At 49.9% G+C, this 24,779-nt stretch overlaps 2 protein-coding genes across 4 annotated transcripts in view; both read right to left on the reverse strand.

Moving 5' to 3' along the window:
• The window catches only part of LOC144610607 (adhesion G protein-coupled receptor E1-like), a 41,086-nt gene extending 20,252 nt beyond the window's left edge, over positions 1-20,834 (reverse strand). For 2 of the 3 annotated variants that reach the window (XM_078429424.1, XM_078429422.1), the window contains exons 1-5: positions 20,702-20,834; positions 11,831-11,923; positions 6,906-7,037; positions 3,211-4,197; positions 491-630 (exon numbers count right to left, since the gene is read on the reverse strand). In XM_078429424.1, coding sequence (XP_078285550.1) covers positions 491-630; positions 3,211-4,197; positions 6,906-7,037; positions 11,831-11,923; positions 20,702-20,732 — 1,383 coding nt within the window. In that variant the 5' untranslated portion in view covers positions 20,733-20,834. The remainder of the gene's footprint in view (positions 1-490; positions 631-3,210; positions 4,198-6,905; positions 7,038-11,830; positions 11,924-20,701) is intronic. The other variant, XM_078429423.1, reaches the window with a different exon arrangement.
• A 3,382-nt stretch (positions 20,835-24,216) lies between these two features.
• Positions 24,217-24,779, reverse strand: part of LOC144610566 (adhesion G protein-coupled receptor E3-like) — a 34,875-nt gene continuing 34,312 nt past the window's right edge. The window contains exon 18 of the mRNA XM_078429373.1: positions 24,217-24,502. Coding sequence (XP_078285499.1) covers positions 24,485-24,502 — 18 coding nt within the window. The 3' untranslated portion in view covers positions 24,217-24,484. The remainder of the gene's footprint in view (positions 24,503-24,779) is intronic.

Consider the following 24,779-nt stretch of genomic DNA (forward strand, 5'->3'; position numbering starts at 1 on the left):
ACCCACCCCTCACTCACCCACCCCTCACCCACCCCACCCCACCCCTCACCCACCACTCACCCACATCCACCCCATCCCTCCCAACAGTGTCGACCACCCCAACCCCACCCATCTCCACCCCTCACCCACCCCCCACTCACCCCTCACCCACCCTCCCCCCCCACCCATCTCCACCCCTCACCCACCCTCCCCCCCCACCCATCTCCACCCTTCACCCACCCCACCTGTCATTACCCCTTGCCCCTCTTACACCTTTCTCCTCCACCAATCTCCTCTCCCACGCTGCCCCTCACCTGTCCCCACCCCTCCCCTCCCCTCCCCCTTCCCCTCCTCTCCCCTCCACTCCTCTCCCCTCCCCTCTCCTCTCCTTTCCTCCACTCCCCTCCCCCCTCCTCCACTCCCCTCCCCCCTCCTCCACTCCCCTCCCCCCTCCTCTCCTCCGCTCCCCCTTGCCCCCCAGTGAGAGGGTGCCCAATGGCCCTGGTGTTACCTGGTGAGGGCCGGTGGTCAGGAGGGGGTCCGGGGCGGTGCTGTTCAGGGGGTCCGGGGCAGTGCTGGGCAGCCTGTGCCCCGGCTCCCTGGCCGCGGTGACGCTGCGGCTCCGGGCAGTCGGGGCAGCCGGGCCGGACTCTGAAACACAAGAGAGGGGTTGGCTTCAGGTCAGCATCTCCGGCTCCACATCCCCTACCCCCTCCCATCCCATCCCAACCTTACCTATTCCTTCCCAGTCCATCCCTTCCCATCCCATCCCATCCCATCCAAACCTTTCCCATCCCATTCCTACCCATCAAATTCCTTCCCATCCCATCCCAACCTTTCCTATTCCTTCCCGGTCCATCCCAATCTTTCCCATCCCATCCAATCCCTTCCCATCCAATCCCTTCCTATCCAATCCCTTCCCATCCCTTCCCTTCCAATCCCATCCCATCCCTTCCCTTCCCATCCCATCCCCTTCCCATCCAATCCCTTCCCATCCCATCCCATCCCATCCCATTCCCGTTCTAACCTTTCCCATCCCAACCTTTCCCATCACTTCCCATCCCATCCCATCCCATCCCATCCCATCCCTTCCCATGCCATCCCTCCCCGTGCCCCGGTGGTCTTGTCCGGGCAGCGGCCCTGCCATTCACTCACTCCCCCTGCTGGGCGGGCACACTAGCCGGTCCCTTGCCCGACCCAATGCCCTGCCCATCCCGCTCCACACCAGCGTCCCTCCCCAATATTCTGTTTATAAAGCACACATACACTCGGCCTCAACGTCGGGAGAGCCGGCTGGTGGGACTTTTCAAGGAGGGGTTTCAGCTCCAGGGAGAGGTTGGACTGAAGAAGACACAGAGCTGCCGGAGGAGTTAGGCACACAACGCTGGAGTAACTCAGCGGGTCAGACAGCAACTCTGGAGAGAAGGAATGGGTGACGTTTCGGGTCGAGACCCTTCTTCAGACCAGAGGAGGTAGATGAGGCTGGGACTATCCCAATATTTAAGAAACAGTTAGACAAGTACATGGATAGGACAGGTTTGGAGGGATATGGACCAAACACGGGCAGGTGGGACTAGTGTAGCTGGGACATGTTGGCCGGTGTGGGCAAGTTGGGCCGAAGGGCCTGTTTCCATGCTGTATTACTCTATAAGTGCTGAAGTAACTCAGCGGGTCAGGCAGCATCTGTGGAGAACATGGATAGGTGACGTTCCACAGAGTGCTGGAGTAACTCAGCGGGTCAGGCAGCATCTCTGGAGAACATAGATAGGTGAACTTTCATTAGTTCATGGGACATAGGAGCAGAATTAGGCCATTCGGCCCATCAAGGCTACTCCGCCATTCAATCATGGCTGATCTATCTCTCCCTCCTAACCCCATTCTCCTGCCTCCTCCCCATAACCCCTGACACCCGCACTAATCAAGAACCTATCAACCTCCACTTTAAAATGTGTAGAGAGGAACTGCAGATGCTGGTTTACACCGGAGATAGGCACAAAGTGCTGGAGTAACTCAGCGGGACAGGCAGCATCTCTGGAGAAAATAAAGAGGTGATGTTTTGGGTCGAGACCCTTGCTTCCGAGATGCTGCCTGACCCGTTGACTTACTCCAGCACTTTGTGTCTATCTCCGCTTTAAAAATACCCAATGACTTAACGTCTACAGCCGTCTGTGGCAAACGAGTTCCACAGATTCACCACCCTCAGTTTTGGGTTAGGACCTTTCTTCAGTCCAGACTGAAGCTGGACAATTCTTCTGAAGTTGGACAGACGTGGATTGTTCTCTTTGGAATGGCAGAAATTGAGGGAAGATGTGATAGGACTTTATAAAATGATGAGAGGCACAGTTAGGATGGGCAGTCAGAACCTTTTGTTGACAAGGATGGGGAAGTCAAAATCTAACGGGCAGAGCTTTAAGGTGAGAGGGCCCACTAGGGACAATTCACAATTTTACCGAAGCCAATTAACCGACAACCCTGCACGTCTTTGGAGTGTGGGAGGAAACCAGAGCACCCGGAGAAAACCCACGCAGGTCACGGGGAGAACGTACAAACTCCGTACAGACAGCGCCCGTAGTCGGGATGGAACCCGGGTCTCCGGCGCTGTGAGGCAGCAACTCTACCGCTACGCCACCGTGCCACCCCCAAATCTGACGGACTCTTAGTGGCCACTGTTGTGATATTGCAGGGACTACTTTGTTGTATCACAAGGACTACTTTGTTTGCCTGTGTAGTAACGTGTATATAAGGGATTGAGGTGATTAGGTGGCCACTCTGGTTCCAGGTGACCACAGAATAAACAGCCTGGATATAAGCTCCAGCATGATAACCTTCTAAACATGTGTACTCGTGGTCCGTCCAGAGTCACAACAAAGGTATAACAGATACCGGACCACGAAGTACAACAGCTACCAGTCATCACTTTCATCCCAATTAAGCCCCATCCCTTCCAACAGGTAAGAAATGTTACATGGGGCTTTTCAAAACTCAGGATAAGATGGAGTGTCGGGCACAGAGATCCAACTCAAATTCCAAGGTGCACAAGTGCAATCCAGAATGAGCAACAAGGTCAGAGAGGGGAGGACAGTGTAAGGATTAGCACTTTCACAACAGTGCAAGATGCACAGACTTGCTTCCCCTCCACGTCTCCCTTTGTGAATTAAATTAGGTTGTTTATGCAGGGATTATGCAATGGAGAGCGAAAAGGTGCGGACTTCTTCAGTAAGTATCCATTACCTGGCTCAGGTGTGTGTCTGTTCCCTGGCTCAGGTGTGTGTCCAATACCTGGCTCAGGTGTGTGTCTGTTCCCTGGCTCAGGTGTGTGTCCAATACCTGGCTCAGGTGTGTGTCTGTTCACTGGCTCAGGTGTGTGTCCAATACCTGGCTCAGGTGTGTGTCCATTACTTGGCTCAGGTGTGTGTCCAATACCTGGCTCAGGTGTACGTCCAATACCTGGCTCAGGTGTACGTCCAATACCTGGCTCAGGTGTGCGTCCAATACCTAGCTCAGGTGTGCGTCCAATACCTGGCCCAGTTGTGTGTCCAATACCTGGCTCAGGTGTGTGTCCGTTCCCTGGCTCAGGTGTGTGTCCAATACCTGGCTCAGGTGTGTGTCCAATACCTGGCCCAGGTTTGTGTCGGTTATCTGGCTGAGGTATGTGTTCAAGGCCTGATTCAGGTGTGTGTCCAATACCTGGTCCAGGTGTGTGCTCATGGCCTGGCACTGACGTACTTTCACTGATGGTGTCAGGCATGTTTCCACTTCCGGGCTCAGGTGAGCTCCAGTGACCAGGCGCGTCCGTGTTCGCACCACCAGGTGCGGCCATGCTCCATTGGCCAGGTACTGCGGCGGCGCCACCGTGCCGAGGTACAGCGGTCAGCCCCCGGCGAGATACAGGGGCGTGCCTTTGGTGACGTGCAGCGGTAATCCAGCGGTCAGGTAGCGCTGAGACCCCTCGCTGAGAGAGGGTAGAGACCCCTCGATGAGGTACAGTGATGTTCCCATGGTCTGGTAGCGCTGAGATCCCTCGCTGAGAGAGGGTAGAGACCCCTCGATGAGATGCAGTGGCACTCCCATTGCCAGGTCCAGTGGCGTTCTCTCTGTCAGGCATTGTGCTGTTCTCGTGGGCAGGTACTGCAGAGTCCCCTCGCTGAGGTACAGTCTCGTCCCCATGGTGAGCTGCGGCCTGCTCTCTCAGTCTCGTGCGTCCCCCACTCGCAACCTCTGTGGAAGTTGAAACCAAGAAGGCCGAAGCCCAGTTGAGGACCTTCAGCAGGTTTAGTTTAGAGATACAGCGCGGAAACAGCCCCTTCGGCCCACCAGGTCCGCGCCGACCAGCGATCCCCGCTCACTAACACCATCCTACACACACTGGGGACAATTTTTACGTTTATACCAAGCCGATTAACCTACAAACCTGCACGTTTTTGGAGTGTGGGAGGAAACCGAAGATCTCGGAGAAAACCCACGCAGGTCACGGGGAGAACGTACAAACTCCGTACAGATGGCACCCGTAGTCGGGATGGAACCCGGGTCTCCGGCGCTGCATTCGCTGTAAGGCGGCAACTCTACCGCTGTGCCACCGTGACTGCCCGCTCACGGTTGTGTGCGACCACAGTGTGTACAGCCACAGTGGGGTGCATCGGGCCTTGGATAACACCGTCCCTTAGTCCAGTCCCGCACGGAGATCCAGGGACATTTTTGTTGGGAATTCTGCACACACCACAGCGGTAGGGTTGCTGCCTCACAGCGCCAGAGACCCGGGTTCCATCCCGACTACGGGTGCTGTCTGTACGGAGTTTGTACGTTCTCCCCGTGACCTGCGTGGGTTTTCTCCGGGTGCCCCAGTTTCCCTCCACACTACACTACACTATACACTACACTACACTACACTATACACTACACTACACTACACTACACTACACTATACACTACACTATACACTACACTACACTACACTACACTACACTATACACTACACTACACTACACTACACTACACTACACTACACTATACACTACACTATACACTACACTACACTACACTACACTACACTACACTATACACTACACTACACTACACTACACTACACTATACACTACACTACACTACATACACTACACTATACACTACACTATACACTACACTACACTACACTACACTACACTATACACTACACTATACACTACACTACACTACATACACTACACTATACACTACACTACACTACATACACTACACTATACACTACACTACACTACACTATACACTGTTTCTGCACTGTATCTCTAAACTAAACTCAGCTAACATTCAACCCTGCAACCGTGGCCACACAGGTAACGATGTGGAACACCAGGGGACACCTCTGTGTCCAGTCCAGGGTTACCTGCCGTCAGGTGGTGTTCCAGCTCAACTGGGCAGGGCGGTGAGGGGAGAGGACAGGTGGGTCGTGTACTAAACTAAACTACACTACACTACACTACACTACACTACACTACACTACACTACACTACACTACACTACACTACACTACACTACACTACACTACACTACACTACACTACACTATACACTACACTACACTACACTACACTACACTACACTACACTACACTACACTACACTACACTACACTACACTACACTACACTATACACTACACTACACTACACTACACTACACTACACTATACACTACACTACACTACACTACACTACACTATACACTACACTATACACTACACTACACTACACTACACTATACACTACACTATACACTACACTACACTACACTATACACTACACTACACTACACTACACTACACTATACACTACACTACACTACACTATACACTACACTACACTATACACTACACTACACTACACTACACTACACTATACACTACACTACACTACACTATACACTACACTACACTACACTACACTACACTATACACTACACTATACACTACACTACACTACACTACACTACACTATACACTACACTACACTACACTACACTACACTACACTACACTATACACTACACTATACACTACACTACACTACACTACACTACACTATACACTACACTACACTACACTACACTACACTATACACTACACTACACTACATACACTACACTATACACTACACTATACACTACACTACACTACACTACACTACACTATACACTACACTATACACTACACTACACTACATACACTACACTATACACTACACTACACTACATACACTACACTATACACTACACTACACTACACTATACACTACACTATACACTACACTATACACTACACTACACTACACTACATACACTACACTACACTACATACACTACACTACACTATACACTACACTATACACTACACTACACTACACTATACACTACACTACACTACACTACACTACACTACACTATACACTACACTACACTATACACTACACTACACTACACTACACTACACTCAACTCAACTCAACTCAACTCAACTCAACTAAACTAAACTGAACCAAACTAAACTAAGTGAAACTAAAACTAAAACTAAACTCCACTAAACTAAACTAAACAGTAGCTGAAGGGCCCTGGTCACGGGTGCATGAAGGGTAAGAGTGTGGGAAAGGTTTGGTGACTTGTCCAGCTTGGAATTTACGGGCCTGTTGACGTGGGAAGAGGGAGGGGAGGTGGAGGAGGAGGCTGGTGTTCAGTCAACCAGTGTCCTGGAGTCGCAGAATCACAGTGACACAGCGTGGAAACAGGCCCTTCGGCCCAACTTGCCCACAGCGGCCAACATGTCCCAGCTACACTGGTCCCACCTGCCCGTGTTTGGCAAAGCTGTCCTATCCATGTACACGGGGATGAAACGCAGTGATCTCTCTGCGGGCCATTGGTGACCACATTTACACCCAAGCCTCACCTTCACACCTCGTTGGGTCGTTAGTGTATATATTGAACCCTGGCGGACAGACGCAGTTGTAGCTGCCAATTGCGTTGACGCATCGTTTGTACGGTCCACATTTACTGGCACCATCAGCGCACTCATCCACGTCTGAAACAAACAGAAAACAGCATTGAAAACCTCGAACCTGCTGGAGTTTAGAAGGACGAGAGGGGATCTTATAGAGACGTGTAAAATTACGAAAGGACTGGACAAGCTAGATGCTGGAAAAATGTTCCCAATGTTGGGGGAGTCCAGAACCAGGGGCCACACAGTCTAAGAATAAGGGGTAGGCCATTTAGAACGGAGATGACGAAAAACTTTTTCACTCAGAGAGTTGTAAATCTGTGGAACTCTGCCTCAGAAGGCAGTGGAGGCCAATTCTCTGAATGAATTTAAAAGAGAGTTAGATAGAGCTCTAGGGGCTAGCGGAATCAAGGGATATGGGGAGAAGGCAGCCACGGGTTACTGATTGTGGATGATCAGCCATGATCACAATGAATGGCGGTGCTGTCTCGAAGGGCCAAATGGCCTCCTCCTGCACCTATTGTCTATGTTTCTATGTTTCTATGGGTCAGGCAACGTCTCTGATGACGTTTCTGGTTGGGACCCTTCTTCAGACTGATGGAGTGAGGGGTGTGGGGGGGAGCTGGGAGATTTGTGGGGAAGCCATTCAATGTGATCATGGCTGATCATTCTCAATCAGTACCCCATTCCTGCCTTCTCCCCATACCCCCTGACTCTGCTATCCTTAAGAGCTCTATCTAGCTCTCTCTTGAATCCATTCAGAGAATTGGCCTCCACTGCCTTCTGAGGCAGAGAATTCCACAGATTCACACCTCTCTGACTGAAAAGGTTTTTCCTCATCTCAGTTCTAAATGGCCTACCCCTTATTCTTAAACTGTGGCCCCTGGTTCTGGACTCCCCCAACATTGGGAACATGTTTCCTGCCTGTAACGTGTCCAACCCCTTAATAATCGTATACGTTTCTATAAGATCTCCTCTCATCCTTCTAAATTCCAGTGTATACAAGCCTAGTCGCTCCAGTCTTTCAACATATGACAGTCCCGCCATTCCGGGAATTAACTTAGTAAACCTACGCTGCACGCCCTCAATAGCAAGAATATCCTTCCTCAAATTTGGAGACCAAAACTGCACACAGTACTCCAGGTGCGGTCTCACTAGGGCCCTATACAACTGCCATGATCATGGTGAATGGCGGTGCTTGCTCGAAGGGCCGAATGGCCTACTCTTGCACCTATTGTCTATTGTCTAACAAGGAGACGAACATACCAGGCTGTACTTATTTCGCATGCAAGTCGTAGCTAGCTATTCTGTCTCTGTTCTGGTCCCAGGTCTCCAGGTCTTTTCCCCATCTGCTCCCAGGTCTGGTTTGAACTGTAGATTCTACTTCCCTGTATCTAACTCCTCCCAGCCCCTGTACCCATAATATACTCCACCCTGTTCTGGCTAACGACCGCCCCTAAGTATCCAAAACAATACGGCAAGATATATCTAGACAAAATAATATAATATGCCCACAGCAGTTGGTCTAAACATAAATGGCTCCTGCAGTCTGATAGTGGGATGGAACAGGTCATTCAGCCCATCCACCTAGTTCTAGATCTAGGATCCATCTAGGATCTAGTTCTGGGTTCCACCAATCTACATTCACTCCACGATTCTCAATGCCCCATTTAGTTGAGTTTGGAGATACAGCGCGGAAACAGGCCCTTCTGCCCACCGAGTCTGCACCGACCAGCGATCCCCGCGCACTAACACTATCCCACGCACACTAGGGACAATTTATACAAAATGCTGGAGTAACTCAGCAGGTCAGGCAGCATCTCGGGAGAGAAGGAATGGGTGACGTTTCGGGTCGAGACCCTTCTTCAGTCTTCAGTCTGAGACATCAGTCACCCATTCCTTCTCTCCAGAGATGCTGCCTGACCCGCTGAGTTACTCCGGCATTTTGTGTCTGCCTTCGATTTCAACCAACATCTGATGTTTTTCTTTCCTACAGGGACAATTTACAATTTGATTGGAGCCAATTAACCTACGAACCTGCACGTCTTTGGAGTGTGGGAGGAAACCAGAGCACCCGGAGAAAACCCACGCGGGTCTCGGGGGGAACGTACAAACTCCGTACAGACAGCGCCCGTAGTCGGGATGGAACCCGGGTCTCTGGCGCTGTGAGGCAGCAACTCTACCGCTGCCCAACCGTGCCGCCCGCTTTAACTAAACTCCGTCAACCCCTGCCCTGGAATTTTCAGTGGAAGCTCATCCTGCTGGAAGTTCCCGGCTACAGTCTCCCTTTTCTTGGAACGGCTGGCTTCCTGACTTTGAAGCAGACTGCCTTTCCCTGATGTTAAAGTTAATATCAACACCGCACTACACACCCGAAACAGAAACAAAAATAAAACAAAATATAAGCCCAGAAACTCCTCCATCAACACCAGTCGAAGCACAGTAAGTACAACACTCAGATACGACTGAATAGCAAGTTGAGAAACCCCAAACAATAATACATCTTTGGGCAACAGTCAGAAGTTCTGGGGAGAAGGCAGGCGAATGGGGTTAGGAGATAGATCAACCGTGATTGAATGGCAGAGTAGACTTCAGGGACTGTTTCTTCCCAGCTGTGATCAGGCAACTGAATCATCCTACCACAACCAGAGAGCAGTGCTGAACTACTATCTACCTCATTGGTGACCCTCGGACTATCTTTGATCACACTTTGCTGGCTTTACCTTGCACTAAATGTTATTCGTTTATCATGTATCTATATATACGCTGTAAATGGCTTGATTGTAATCATGTATTGTCTTTCCGCTGGCTGGTTAGCACGTACGCAACAAAAGCTTTTCACTGTACCTCGCTCGGTACACGTGACAATAAACTAAACTGAACTTGATGGGCCGAATGGCCTAATTCTGCTCCCATCACTTGTAAGTACCTTCGATCGGACGGAGCTGGTTCCCTCAGCTCAAACTACCAAGTCACCTGGCGCAGCGGTAGAGTTGCTGCCTCACAGCGCCAGAGCCCTGGGTTCAGTCCTGACTACGGGTGCTCTCTGTACGGAGTTTGTACGTTTTCCCCGTGACCTGCGTGGGTTTTCTCCAGGTGCTCCGGTTTCCTCCCACATCCCAAAGACGTGCAGATTTGTAGGTTAATTGGCTTCAGTAAATTGTCAACTGTAAATTGAATGGCGGAGCAGACGTGATGGGCCGAATGGCCTAATTCTACTCCTATCACTTACGACTTTATGACCTGCTCCGGTTTCATATGTACCTGTTAGTATTACAAGGTTGAGTAAGAGAAACATAGAAACATAGAAAATAGGTGCAGGAAGAGGCCATTCGTCCCTTCGAGCCAGCACCGCCATTCATTGTGATCATGGCTGATCATCCACAATCAGTAACCCGTGCCTGCCTTCTCCCCATATCCCTTGATTCCACTAGTCCCCAGAGCTCTATCTAACTCTCTTTTAAATTCATCCAGTGAATTGGCCTCCACTGCCCTCTGTGGCAGAGAATTCCACAAATTCACAACTCTCTGGGTGAAAAAGTTTTTTTCTCACCTCAGTTTTAAATGGCCTCCCCTTTATTCTTAGACTGTGGCCCCTGGTTCTGGACTCCCCCAACATTGGGAACATGTTTCCTGCATCTAGCTTGTCCAGTCCTTTTATAATTTTATACGTCTCTATAAGATCCCCTCTCATCCTCCTAAACTCCAGTGAATACAAGCCCAGTCTCTCCAATCTTTCCTCATATGACAGTCCCGCCATCCCGGGGATTAACCTGGTGAACCTACGCTGCACTGCCACACTGAGAACGTGCTAACTCCGCACAGACAGCACCCGTAGTCAGGATCAAACCCGGGTCTCTGGGATCATCCCACACACAAAATACAATTTACAGAGGCCAATTAACCTGCACGTCTTTGGAGTGTGGGAGGAAACAAAAGGTTTTTTTCTCGCCTCAGTTTTAAATGGCCATTCCCTTTATTCTTAGACTGTGTGGCCCCTGGTTCTGAACTCCCCCAACATTGGGAACATGTTTCCTGCATCTAGCTTGTCCAGTCCTTTTATAATTTTATACGTCTCTATAAGATCCCCTCTCATCCTCCTAAACTCCAGTGAATACAAGCCCAGTCTCTCCAATCTTTCCTCATATGACAGTCCCGCCATCCCGGGGATTAACCTGGTGAACCTACGCTGCACTGCCACACTGAGAACGTGCTAACTCCGCACAGACAGCACCCGTAGTCAGGATCAAACCCGGGTCTCTGGGATCATCCCACACACAAAATACAATTTACAGAGGCCAATTAACCTGCACGTCTTTGGAGTGTGGGAGGAAACAAAAGGTTTTTTTCTCGCCTCAGTTTTAAATGGCCATTCCCTTTATTCTTAGACTGTGTGGCCCCTGGTTCTGAACTCCCCCAACATTGGGAACATGTTTCCTGCATCTAGCTTGTCCAGTCCTTTTATAATTTTATACGTCTCTATAAGATCCCCTCTCATCCTCCTAAACTCCAGTGAATACAAGCCCAGTCTCTCCAATCTTTCCTCATATGACAGTCCCGCCATCCCGGGGATTAACCTGGTGAACCTACGCTGCACTGCCACACTGAGAACGTGCTAACTCCGCACAGACAGCACCCGTAGTCAGGATCAAACCCGGGTCTCTGGGATCATCCCACACACAAAATACAATTTACAGAGGCCAATTAACCTGCACGTCTTTGGAGTGTGGGAGGAAACAAAAGGTTTTTTTCTCGCCTCAGTTTTAAATGGCCATTCCCTTTATTCTTAGACTGTGTGGCCCCTGGTTCTGGACTCGCCCAACATTGGGAACATGCTTCCTGCATCTAGCTTGTCCAGTCGTTTGATTGTGACTCACCAATGCAGTCTATGTTTGCTACAAGCTGGAATCCTGGCCGGCAGGGCTGGGCACCGACTGGAGGTTTGATCACAGCATGTCCAAAGTAGAGGGCTGTCAAAAGTAAAACGGAAACAAGATTGAAGCTTGATTGAATGAATTCATTAAACAACACAGCATGAAAACAGTCTGAAGAACGGTCAGTTAGATAGAGCTCTAGGGGCTAGTGGAATCAAGGGATATGGGGAGAAGGCAGGCACGGGTTACTGATTGTGGATGATCAGCCATGATCACAATGAATGGCGGTGTTGGCTCGAAGGACCGAATGGCCTCCTCCTGCACCTATTTTCTATGTCTATGTCACCCATTCCTTCTCTCCCAAGATGCTGCCCGTCCCGCTGAGTTACTCCAGCATTCAATGCCTATCTTTGATTTAAACCAGCATCTGCACATTAAACCAGCCTTCCTACACATTTTTCCCTTCGGCCCACCTAGTCCATGCCGACCAGCAATCACCCGTTCACTCTAGTTCTACATTACCCCACTTTCTCATCCACTCCCTGCACACTAGGGGCAAATTACTTAGGGCCGATTAACCCACCTCCATCTTTCTATAAGCTAGAGTAGTTTAGTTTAGTTTAGAGATACAGCGTGGAAACAGGCCCTTCGGCCCACCGGGTCCACGCCGACCAGCGATCCCCGCACACTAACACTCTCCTACACCCACTAGGGACAATTTCTACATTTGCCCAGCCAATTAACCTACAAACCTGTACGTCTTTGGAGTGTGGGAGGAAACCGAAGATCTCTGAGAAAACCCATGCAGGTCACGGGGAGAACGTACAAACTCCGTACAGACGGCGCCCGCAGTGGGGATGAAACCCGGGTCTCCGGCGCTGCATTCGCTGTAAGGCGGCAACTCTACCGCTGGGTCACTGATTCACCTCAATGTTTTTTAGAACATTGCTCCTTCTCCCTACTCCTGTCTGGCAGAAGATACAGAAGCTTGAAAGCGCGCACCGCCAGACTCAGGAACAGATTCTTCCCCTCTGTTATCAGGCTTCTGAACGGCCCTTCCATAAGCCAGGGCACTGTCCGATTCACCTCTACCCCATTACGGACATTGGACTTTGTCTGTGGAACTGATGCACTACAATGCTGAGAACTATATCCTGCACTCTGTATCTCCCCCTTTGCTCTGCCTATTGTGCTTGAGTTTGAGCTGATTGTATCTGTGTATGGTTTCTCTGATCTGTTTGCATAACATGCACAACTGAGCTTTTCACTGTACCTCGGTGCATCTGACAATTATAAACCTAAACCTAAACCTTTGCCTACAAACCCGCTCGTCTTCGGGATGTGGGAGGCAACTGGAGCATCCATGTGGTCACGGGGACAACGTGCAAACTCCACACAGACAGCGCCCGAGGTCAGGATCGAACCTGGGTCTCTGGCCCAGTCTGAAGAAGTTTCAATAGACAATAGACAATAGGTGCAGGAGGAGGAAACCGAAGCCAGCACCGCCACTCAATGTGATCATGGCTGATCATTCTCAATCGGTACCCCGTTCCTGCCTTCTCCCCATACCCCCTGCCTCCGCTATCCTTAAGAGCTCTATCTAGCTCTCTCTTGAATGCATTCAGAGAATTGGCCTCCACTGCCTTCTGAGGCAAAGAATTCCACAGATTCACAACTCTCTGACTGAATTTTTTTTTCCTCATCTCAGTTCTAAATGGCCTTCCCCTTATTCTTAAACTGTGGCCCCTTGTTCTGGACTCCCCCAACATTGGGAACATGTTTCCTGCCTCTAACAATAGACAATAGACAATAGGTGCAGGAGGAGGCCATTTGGCCCTTCGAACCAGCACCGACCGCCATTCAATGTGATCATGGCTGATCATTCTCAATCAGTACCCCGTTCCTGCCTTCTCCCCATACCCCCTGACTCCGCTATCCTTAATGTTAACGTGTCCAACCCCTTAATAATCTTATATGTTTCGATAAGATCCCCTCTCATCCTTCTAAATTCCAGTGTATACAAGCCTAGTCGCTCCAGTCTTTCAACATACGACAGTCCCACCATTCCGGGAATTAACCTAGTAAACCTACGCTGCACGCCCTCAATAGCAAGAATATCCTTCTTCAAAGTTTCGATCCGAAACGTCACCTATTCACATACAAAGCCCTAAACTAGCTTGCCCCCCCCCATATCAAAACTCTTCTAACCCCCCTCTCTATCTCCAGGTCCCTCAGGTCGGCCGACTTGGGGCTACTCACTATCCCGCGGTCTAGGCTTAAGCTCAGGGGTGACCGCGCTTTTGCGGTTGCAGCTCCTAGACTGTGGAACAGCATCCCTCTCCCCATCAGAACTGCCCCCTCCATCCACTCCTTTAAGTCCAGGCTCAAAACCTATTTCTACTCCCTAGCGTTTGAGACCCTCTGAGGGGGTGCTGTGAACTGTTTATGTATGTGCTGTTATGTTTGTGTGCCATTGTATGTTCGTTTCTTAGTACCTGAACTGATGTACAGCACTTTGGTCAACGTGGGTTGTTTTTAAATGTGCTATAGTTCAGCTCCAGAGTTGAGTCATGATTAGCCAGTGGTTGCCGGAGTATGGGAACAAGGGAGATGACCTCATTCACCTGGCAACCTTGGGCAGGTGCGGACAGCTTTGATCCTTGCAGTGGGAATGTTCTCCAAATTGGTCCTAATTGTGAAGCTCTTTCCTAAAGAATACCAGACCGCTTCAGGAATATTTACCAAAGGAAATCCATCCGGCATCATTTGTTTAGGGCAAAGCAGACCTGGTTTTTATTCCGAACATAGACACAAAGTGCTGGAGTAACTCAGTAAGGGTTGGCAGCTAGGGGTTGCCAACTTCCTCACTCCCAAATACAGGACAAAACGTGACCTCGCCGCCTCGCTCCCCACGTGACCTCACCCAGCCAGCGGCCACGCACTCCCGCTCCACCAATGGCAGCCGCCTGTGCTGGGAAGTAGTTGCTATGTAACCTCCAATAGGCGAACACTCTCGGCCCCGCTCCCCGAACACACTCCATTAGCCTACAGTGTCCGGGCCTACACTCTTCTGTCCTACACTGCCCGGGCCTAGTGCCCGGGACTACAGTGTCCGGGCCTACACTGTCCAGGCCTACACTGTCCAGGCCCACAGTGTCCAGGCCTACACTGTCCAGGCCTACACTGTCCGGGCCCACACTGTCCGGGCCCACAGTATCCGGGACTACACAGTCCGGGCCTACACTGTCCGGGCTCACAGTGTCCAGGCCTATACTATCCAGGCCTACACTATCCAGGCCTACACTGTCTGGGCCCACACTGTCTGGGCCCACAGTGTCCGTACCCACAGTGTCCGGGCCTACAGCTCCCCCTGGGCCTACAGCGTCCAGGCCTACAGTGTCCGGGCCTACTGTGTCCGGACCTACAGTGTCCGGACCTACAGTGTCCGGGCCTACAGTGTCCGGGCCTACAGTGTCCGGGCCTACAGTGTCCGGGCCTACAGTGTCCGGGCCTACAGTGTCCGGGCCTACAGTGTCCGGGCCTACAGCGTCTGGGCCTACAGTGTCCGGGCCTACAGTGTCCGGGCCTACAGTGTCTGGGCCTACACTGTCCGGACCCACAGCGTCCAGGCCTACACTGCCTGGGCCCACACTGTCTGGGCCCACACTGTCCGGACTTACAGTGTCCGGGCCCACTGTGTCCGGGCCTACAGTGTCCAGGCCTACTGTGTCCGGACCTACAGTGTCCGGGCCTACAGTGTCCGGGCCTACAGTGTCCGGGCCTACAGTGTCCGGGCCTACAGTGTCCGGGCCTACAGTGTCCGGGCCTACAGTGTCCGGGCCTACAGCATCTGGGCCTACAGTGTCCGGGCCTACAGTGTCCGGGCCTACAGTGTCTGGGCCTACACTGTCCGGACCCACAGCGTCCAGGCCTACACTGCCTGGGCCCACACTGTCTGGGCCCACACTGTCCGGACTTACAGTGTCCGGGCCCACTGTGTCCGGACCTACAGTGCCCGGGCCTACAGTGTCCGGGCCTACAGTGTCCGGACCTACAGCGCCCCCCCGGGCCTAATACAGGACAAGGGCGGTCCCATACGGGACAAACCAATTTAGCCCAACATACGGAATGTCCCGGCTAACACGGGACAGTTGGCAACCCTTTCGGCAGCATCTCTGGAGAGAAGGAATGGGTGACGTTCTTTAGACTCCATCTTGTTTCAATAACCATTAAGAATGAGAGAGTCAAGAGTTAAGAGTATTTAATTGTAATAAGAAACACTGATAATGGAACAATGAAATTCCTAGTTGCAGCAGCATAACAGGTCTGTATAAACAGCACTCATAGATAAGGTATAATATACAAAAAAATGCAATAAATTGTTAACCCTATACTAGTGCAAAGAAGTCCCAAATCCCTCGGGGAAATAAGGCAGCCCACAGTTCATCATGCAGAAACAAAGGATTGCAGATGCTGGCTTATACCAAAGATAAGTATGTCTGAAGAAGGGTCTCGATCCAAAATGTCACCCATCCCTTTTCTCCAGAGATGCTGTCTGGCCCGCTGTGTCATTCCAGAACATTGTGTCTATATTTAGTCCATAGTTTAGAGATACAGTACAGAAACAGGCCCTTCGGCCCATCGTGTCCGCGCCGACCAGCGATCCCCGCACACTAACACTATCCTACACCCACTAGGGAAAATTTACAATTTTACCGAAGCCAATTAACCTACAAACCTGCATGTCTTTGGAGTGTGGGAGGAAACCGGAGCGCCCGGAGAAAACCCACGCAGGTCATGGGGAGAACGTACAAACTCCGTACAGACGGCGCCCATAGTCAGGATTGAACTCGGGTCTCCAGCGCTGTGAGGCAGCAACTCTACCGCTGCGCCACCGTGCTGGACCATAGTTCAGGCAACTCCTGTCCCTGTACCTCCTCCCTCGACTCTGTCCAGGGACCCTGACCGTCCTTTCAGGTGAGGCAGAGGTTCACTTGCAACTCCTCCAACCTCATCTGCTGTATCCGATGTTCAAGATGTGGACTCTTATACATCGGCGAGACCAAACGTAGACTGGGCGATCATTTCGCTGAACACCTTTGCTCAGTCCGCCTGGACCTACCTGATCTCCCGGTTCCCAAACACTTTAATTCCCCTCCCACTCCCACACTGACCTTTCTGTCCTGGGCCTCCTCCACTGTCAGAGTGAGGCTAAACGCAAATTGGAGGAACTGCACCTCATATTTCACTTGGGCAGCCCACACCCCAGTGGTATGAATATTGACTTCTCTAACTTCAAGTACCCCCTGCATTCCCTCTCTCTCCATCCCTCCCCCACCCAAGTCGCACCAGCTTCTCGTTCTCACCTGGCAAACAGCTAACAATGGCCTGTGTCCTTTATCATCGTTACTTTTTGGCGTATCTTTCATTCATTGTTCTATATCTCTTTACTTCATTATCTGTATCGCTCGTTTCCCTCTCCCGCGACTCTCAGTCTGAAGAAGGGTCTCGACCCGAAACGTTACCCATTCCTTCTCTCCGGAGATGCTGCCTGACCCGCTGAGTTGCTCCGGCATTCTGTGCCTGTCACTGTGAATGACGCAGCTTGCCTTAGGTGGAGCGGGAGCAGGTGGGTGAGGTCACGTGGGGCGCGGGGCGGTGACGTCACCTTGTCCCGTATGTGGGGAGTGAGGATGGTGGCAACTCTAAGCCTCTGGTCCAGAGTCCGTCTGAGAAAACACTTTCCCAAAGAATCCTCGATAACAATAGGAGGAAGCAGGAAGTCCCCACCTTCGTGAACTTCCTCGGTCACCCTGTGGAATGTTATTTTATTGACTACACTTTTGCCGGTTGTATTCAGACGAAAATCCTTCGCGCAGATTGGCGGTGCTGATAGCTGAGAACTCTGATGGGTTTGGCACGTTGAGGGACATATTTGTTTCTGCTCCCTGCTGGAATCCAAGTTTAAGCTGAGGCAACTGGTTTAGTTTAGAGATACTGCGTGGAAACAGGCCCTTCAGCCCACCGAGTCTGTGCCGACCAGAGATCCCCGCACACTAGCATTATCCCACCCAAGTAGGGTTGCCAGCTTTCTCACTCCAAATAAGGGACAAAAGGCGACGTCACTGCTCCGCGCCCCACATGACCTCACCCAGCCAGCGGCCACGTGCTCCCGCTCCACCAATGGCAGCCACCCGGGCCGGGAGGCGGGTTGCCACGCAACCTCCGTTAGGCGGCGCCCGGGCCTAGTGTCCGGAGCTAAAATGTCCGAAACTTTGAGTGTTGGGGCCTAAACTGTCGGGGCCTAGTGTCCGAGCCCACAGTGTCCGGACTTATAGTGTCCGGGCCTACAGTGTCCGGCCCTACAACGCCCCCCAGGCCTAATACGGGACAAGGGCGGTCTCATGCGGGACAAACCAATTTAGCCCAAAATACAGGATGTCCCGGCTAATATGGGACAGTTGGCAACCCTAGATGTGGGTCACCTCTAACTGGAGACCAACCTCGTGGGATGTCCCCAGCGTTGGAGAGACCGCAGCCTGGATCAAGAGGACAGTGAGGACCTAGAGGACCTAGAAAACAGGACCTGGATCAAGAGGACCTAGAAAACAGCTGCACGTTTTATCCAGATGTTGGTGAACACGTGGGTTTCGTGACCAGTCTGTCGAAGGGTCCCAACCCGATACGTCACCTGTCCATGTTCCCCAGAGTTGCTGCCTGTCTCGCTAATTTACTCCAGCATTTTGCGTCTGACCAGGTGGGTTTCCTCCAGGTGCTCCAGTTTCCTCCCACATCCCAAAGACGTGTAGATTTGCGGGTTAGACACAAGAATGCTGGAGTAACTCAGCGGGACAGGCAGCATCTCCGGAGAGAAGGAATGGGTGACGTTTCGGGTCGAGACCCTTCTCTGACTGGCCCTCTGTAAAAATTGTCCCTTGTGTGTGGGGAGTGGTTGAGAAAGTGGGATGACCTATGAACGTAAGTGATAGGAGCAGAATTAGGCCATTCGGCCCATCAAATCTACTCCGCCATTCAACCATGGTTGATCTATCTCTCCCTCTTAACCCCATTCTCCTGCCGTCTCCCCAAAACCTCTGATACCCGCACTAATCAAGAAACTATCTATCTCCTCCTCAAAGATATTCACTGACTTGGATGCAGAACTGACGTTATCCTCTGAGGAGCAATTTGTGGTGATCGCTGGTCGGCGCGGACTCGGTGGGTCGAGAGGCCTTTCCCTACGCTAGATCTCTAAACTAAACTAAACTAAACTAAACTAAACTAAACTAAATTATACTAAACTATACAATAGCCAGTTAATTAATAGTTTGAGAATTACAATAAAGACCTATAGGCACAAGGAATTGCAGATGCAGGTTTACAAAAAATAAGACACAAAGTGCTGGAGTAACTTGGTGGGCGGGCAGCATTTCTGGAGAATATGGATAAATCTGAAGAAGTGTCCCGAACTGAATCATCCAGAAATTGCAGAGTTGTGGACGCAGCCCAGACCATCACACAAACCAACCTCCCTTCCGCTGACTCCATCGACACCTCACGCTGCCTTGGCAAGGCCAGCAGCATCATCAAGGACCAGTCTCACCCCGGCCACTCCCTCTTCTCCCCTCTCCCATCATGCAAGAGGTACAGAAGTGTGAAAACGCACACCTCCAGATTGAGACAGTTTCTTCCCAGCTGTTATCAGGCAACTAAACCACCCTACCACAACCAGAGAGCAGTGCTGAACTACTATCTACCTCACCGGAGACCCTCAGAATATCTTAAATTGGACTTTACTGGACTTTGCCTTGCACTAAACGTTATACGTTTTATCCATTATCAGTACTCTGTCGATGGCTTGATTGTAATCGATTATAACCAGTCCGCTGACCAGTTAACATGCAACAAAAAAACTTTGCCCTGCACCTCGGTACATGTGACACTAAACTAAACGAAAGGAAATGAAATGAAACGAAATGAAACGAAACTAAATTAAATTAAACGAAACTAAATTAAATTAAACGAAACTAAATTAAACGAAACTAAATTAAATTAAACTACACTAAACTAAACTGTTAAATTAAATAAAATAAAATAAATTAAATTAAACTAAATTAAACTACACTAAACTAAACTGAACTATTAAATTAAACTAAACTAAATTATATTAAACTAAATTAAACTACATTAAACAAAATTAAATTAAACTAATTTAAACTACACTAAACTAAATTAAATTAAGCTTAATTAAACTAAACTAAACTAAACTAAACTAGTTGTTTCATGTATTTTGTGTTTTATAACTGTTGGTAGATCAATTTCCCAGCTGGGATAAATAAAGTTCTATCGTATCGTATTGTGTCGTATGGTAAATTAAATGAAATTAAATTAAAGTAAACTGAACTAAAATAACTAAGTTAAATTGAATTGAATTAAATCACATGAAATTAAATTAAACTAAATTAAATTAGACTAAAACGAAATTAGACTAAACTAATTTAATTAAATTAGACTAAATTAAATTTGACTAAAACTAAATTAGATTAAATTAATTAAATTAGACTAAAAACTAAATTAGACTAAATTAATCAAATTAAATTAGACTAAATTAAATTAGACTAAAACTAAATTAGACTAAATGAATTAAATTAAATTAGACCAAAACTAAATTAGACTAAATTAATTTAATTAAATTAGACTAAAAGTAAATTAGACTAAACTAAACTATATGTGCAGCAAGTGTGGAGAGTGGGGTGAGTTGATGAGTTGGTGTGGGGAGGGAGGTGGGTTAGTGAAGGTGAGGGGAGGGAGGTAGGGGTGGGCATTAGTGGGGAGAGGGGTGAGACTGTGTAGGCTGCCGCTGTGTGTACTCACCCCAGAGCAGCTGGTAGTGACTCCGGCTCATGGTACCTGCTGCAGGACGGGTGGCGGACGTGCAGGCAGGCGGACTGTCACTAGCTGTGTGTCCCTGCACTCAAGCACTGTCTGGCCCAGCACCAACTACATGCATAACATCCAGGGTGGAACCTGCTCTTAAAGCAGCACCACCCTTGTCCAGGCAAAGCAGTCACCGTCTCCCCACCGCCGCTCACACACACACGTTCCTACTGTGCCGACCCCCGCTCGGTTCGCCTGGACCTACCTGATCTCCCGGTTGCCAAACACTTTAACTCCCCCTCCCACTCCCAGTCTGACCTTTCTGTCCTGGGCCTCCTCCATTGTCAGAGTGAGGCCCAGCACAAATTGAAGGAACAGCACCTCATATTTCGCTTGGGCAGCTTACACCCCAGCGGTATGGACATTGACTTCTCTAACTTCAAGTAGCCCCGGCATTCCCTCTCTACATCCCTCCCCCAAGTCGCACCAGCTTCTCGTTCGCACCCAACAAACAGCTAACAACGGCCTGTTTCCTTTATCATCGTTACTTTTTTGCGTGTCTTTCATTCATTTGTTCTACATCTCTCCACATCACCGTCTATATCTCTCATTTCCCTTTCCCCTGACTCTCAGTCGTAAGAAGGGTCTCGACCCAAAACATCACCCATTCCTTCTCTCTAGAGATGCCGCCGGACCCGCTGAGTTACTCCAGCATTTTGTGTCTGTCTTCGGTTTAAACCAGCATTTGCAGTTCCTTCCTACACATATCCATGACCGCTGATTCTTCCGCTGCTCAGGCATAACGATCTTTTCATGAAAACCAAAAAGAACAGGAGGAGATATTTTGCTCTATCCTCCATTCACTGGGAAAGGGCACAGAGAAGATTCACGAGGACGTTGCCAGGACTCGAGGGCCTGAGAGGTTGAGTAGGCTGGGTCTCTATTCCATGGAACGCAGGAGGATGAGGGGAGATCTTATAGAGGCGTACAAAATCATGAGAGGAATAGATCGGGTAGATGCACAGAGTCTCTTGCCCAGAGTAGGGGAATCGAGGACCAGAGGACATGGGTTTAAGGTGAGGGGGGGAGATTTAATAGGAACCTGAGGCGTAACCTTTCCACACAGAGGGTGGTGGGTGTATGGAACAAGCTGCCAGAGGAGGCAGTTGAGGCTGGGACTATCCCATCGTTTAAGAAACAGTTGGACAGGTACATGAGTAGGACAGGTTTAGAGAGAGATGGGCCAATCGTAGGCAGGGGGAATAGTGTAGATGGGGCAAGTTGGGCCGAAGGGCCTGTTTCCATGCTGTATCACTCTATAACTCTATGAGATCGAGGCTGAGATTTCACATTGAACCTGGAACAGCACAGCACAGATACAGGCCCTTCAGCCCACATGGCTTGTGCTGCCCAGAACAAACTCTTATCTTCCTGAACAGAATCCATATCCCTCCAATCCCTGCACATCCATGTGCCTATTAAATGCCACAATTGCATTGGCAGAGTGTTCCAGGCGGAAACAGGCCCTTCGGCCCACCGAGTCCGCGCCGACCAGCGATCCCCGCACACTAACACGATCCTACACCCACTAGGGACAATTTGCAATTTTATCAAAGCCAATTAACCTACAAACCTGCACGTCTTTGGAGTGTGGGAGGAAACCGGAGCGCCCGGAGAAAACCCACGCAGGTCACGGGGAGAAGGTACAATCTCCGTACAGACAGCGCCTGTGGTCGGGATGGAACCCGGGTCTCTGGTGCTGTGAGGCAGCAACTCTACCGTCCCAAGCCATTGTGCGTATTGACCTAACCTCAGGGAAACAAAAGGAAGAAGCTTCCTTCATTGTTAAACAGCTAAACTAAGATATCAACTCTGGGTGCAAGTGTTAGAGTGAAGTGTAATTTGGGAGAGGCAGATCAAGACAAGATTTATTTTTAATGTCGCGACTGAATTTGCCCTTCCTAAAGCAAGTCCAATGTTTTTTTCCAATCCAAGGGTTTCACAATATGGTATAAAATCAAATTTAGATGTACGTAATCTATCAGATACACATAACCTGCAGGAAGTCTTGCACATTTGTTTATCACTGTGAATCAAAACTTGTTATTGTTCACTGCCAGATGGCACATTATCTTTCACCATCCACAGAGAAATCTATATACTAAAACTCTCGTTTGTTTGTTGTTTGTTCCTGAACTACAGTCAAAACGGTACACGATAGCGCGACAGGTTTAGGCCCACCTTACTCAAAGGGATCCGTCATCCCTTTGGTGCTAATGGAAGAGATTTCATTGAAATCGGAGTTATATTTTGAAAGTTATTCACATTTTAAAGTTTAAATCTATCTCCTAAGGAGGGAGGGGGTGGAGAGAGGGAGGATGAGGGGGGTTGAGGGGGATGGAGTGGGGGGAGGGGAAGGGGGTTGGAGGGAGGGGGAGGAGGGGCTGGGAGGGGGAGGGGAGGAGGGAGGGGGGAAGGAGGGGGGGAGGGGGGAAGGAGGGAGGGGGGAGAGGGTGCTGCAGGAGAGGTTTGGGCCCAACTTGGTCTAGTTTGAGATAAAATTAATATACATTTTCATTGCTGTTTTTCACAATGGCATGGTATCTGATCTCCGAATAGTAATAAGATAGTGCTTTTCAATGTTTGAGGGGAGTGAAAAACGCATTGTTATCTAGTTTTTGCTGATTTAACTCGCTGAATACTGATATACTGCTTGGTCACAGATTTATAGAGGCATGTCCTGAGAGGCAACTTTTTACTCCTTCTATAAATGGACTAAACTCCAGGTGAAACTGATTTTTCTCTTGGTTCCAGAGCCTTTCTGGATTTAGCTTAGTTTAGTTTAGTTTAGTTTAGAGATACAGCGCGGAAACAGGCCCTTTCGGCCCACCGGGTCCGCGCCGACCAGCGATCCCTGCACATTAACACTATCCTACACCCACTAGGGACAATTTTTACATTTACCAAGCCAATTAACCTTCAAACCTGCACGTCTTTGGAGTGTGGGAGGAAACCGAAGATCTCGGTGAAAACCCACGCAGGTCACGGGGAGAACGTACAAACTCCGTACAGACAGCACCCGTAGTCGGGATGGAACCCGGGACTCCGTCGATGTATTCGCTGTAAGGCAGCAACTCTACCGCTGCGCCACCCAATTTTGCCGGAGCAGCAGAGGGCACGGCCTCCGAGAGGAGTCCAATTGTACCGGATCATTCCGCCAAAGGGCCGAGATGTGTGAGTCCAGTTCTTCATGACGCTGCGAACATCTGTCCCACCTGCCCGCGTTTGGCCCATATCCCTCCAAACCTGTCCTATCCATGGACCGTGTAAGAGTTGGTACCATCGCAACATTTAAGAAACATCTGGATAACCCACGCAGGTCACGGGGAGAACGTACAAGACAGCACCCGTAGTCGGGATGGGACCCGGGTCTCTGGCGCTGTAAGCGCTGTAAGGCCGCAACTCTACCGCTGTGCCACCGTGACCGCCCTATTTTAATTTTATTAGGACAGTTTTTGTTCACAGTGCTTTCGACCTTCCAAGTTGTGTTGGCACATGAGGAGGGATATTCAATACATCAGCGAGCCACATCTGGAAAATGCTTGTAAACATCTGGCGACGGAGAGGTCTGCAGGAGGAGTGGCGGTGGGAGAGGGGGTCCCGATATCTGGTGGGGCAGAATGACGATGGGCTTCACGCTAGTGTTGGCCATGACATCCGTCATGACTAGGTCTCGTACCTCACCACCAACCTCCACGTCACGCCGTTCTACTGGACGTTCTACTGGACCTTCTCGAGCTGTTGGAACAAGCAGACCCCATCCCCGGCTTAGACTTTGGTTCATTACACATGCACAGAGGTACAGGGAAAGGCTGCACGCTATCCAAACAGATCAGATATACCCTGGACCTACCTGGTCTCCCAGTTGCCAAACACTTCAACTCCCCCTCCCATCCCCACACTGACCTTTCTGTCCTGGGCTTCCTCCACTGTCAGAGTGAGGCCCAGCGCAAAGTGGAGGAACAGCACCTCATATTTCGCTTGGGTAGTTTACACCCCAGCGGTATGAACACTG

The sequence above is a fragment of the Rhinoraja longicauda genome, chromosome 37 (genome assembly GCF_053455715.1).
Source record: "Rhinoraja longicauda isolate Sanriku21f chromosome 37, sRhiLon1.1, whole genome shotgun sequence".
Classification (NCBI taxonomy): domain Eukaryota; kingdom Metazoa; phylum Chordata; class Chondrichthyes; order Rajiformes; family Arhynchobatidae; genus Rhinoraja; species Rhinoraja longicauda.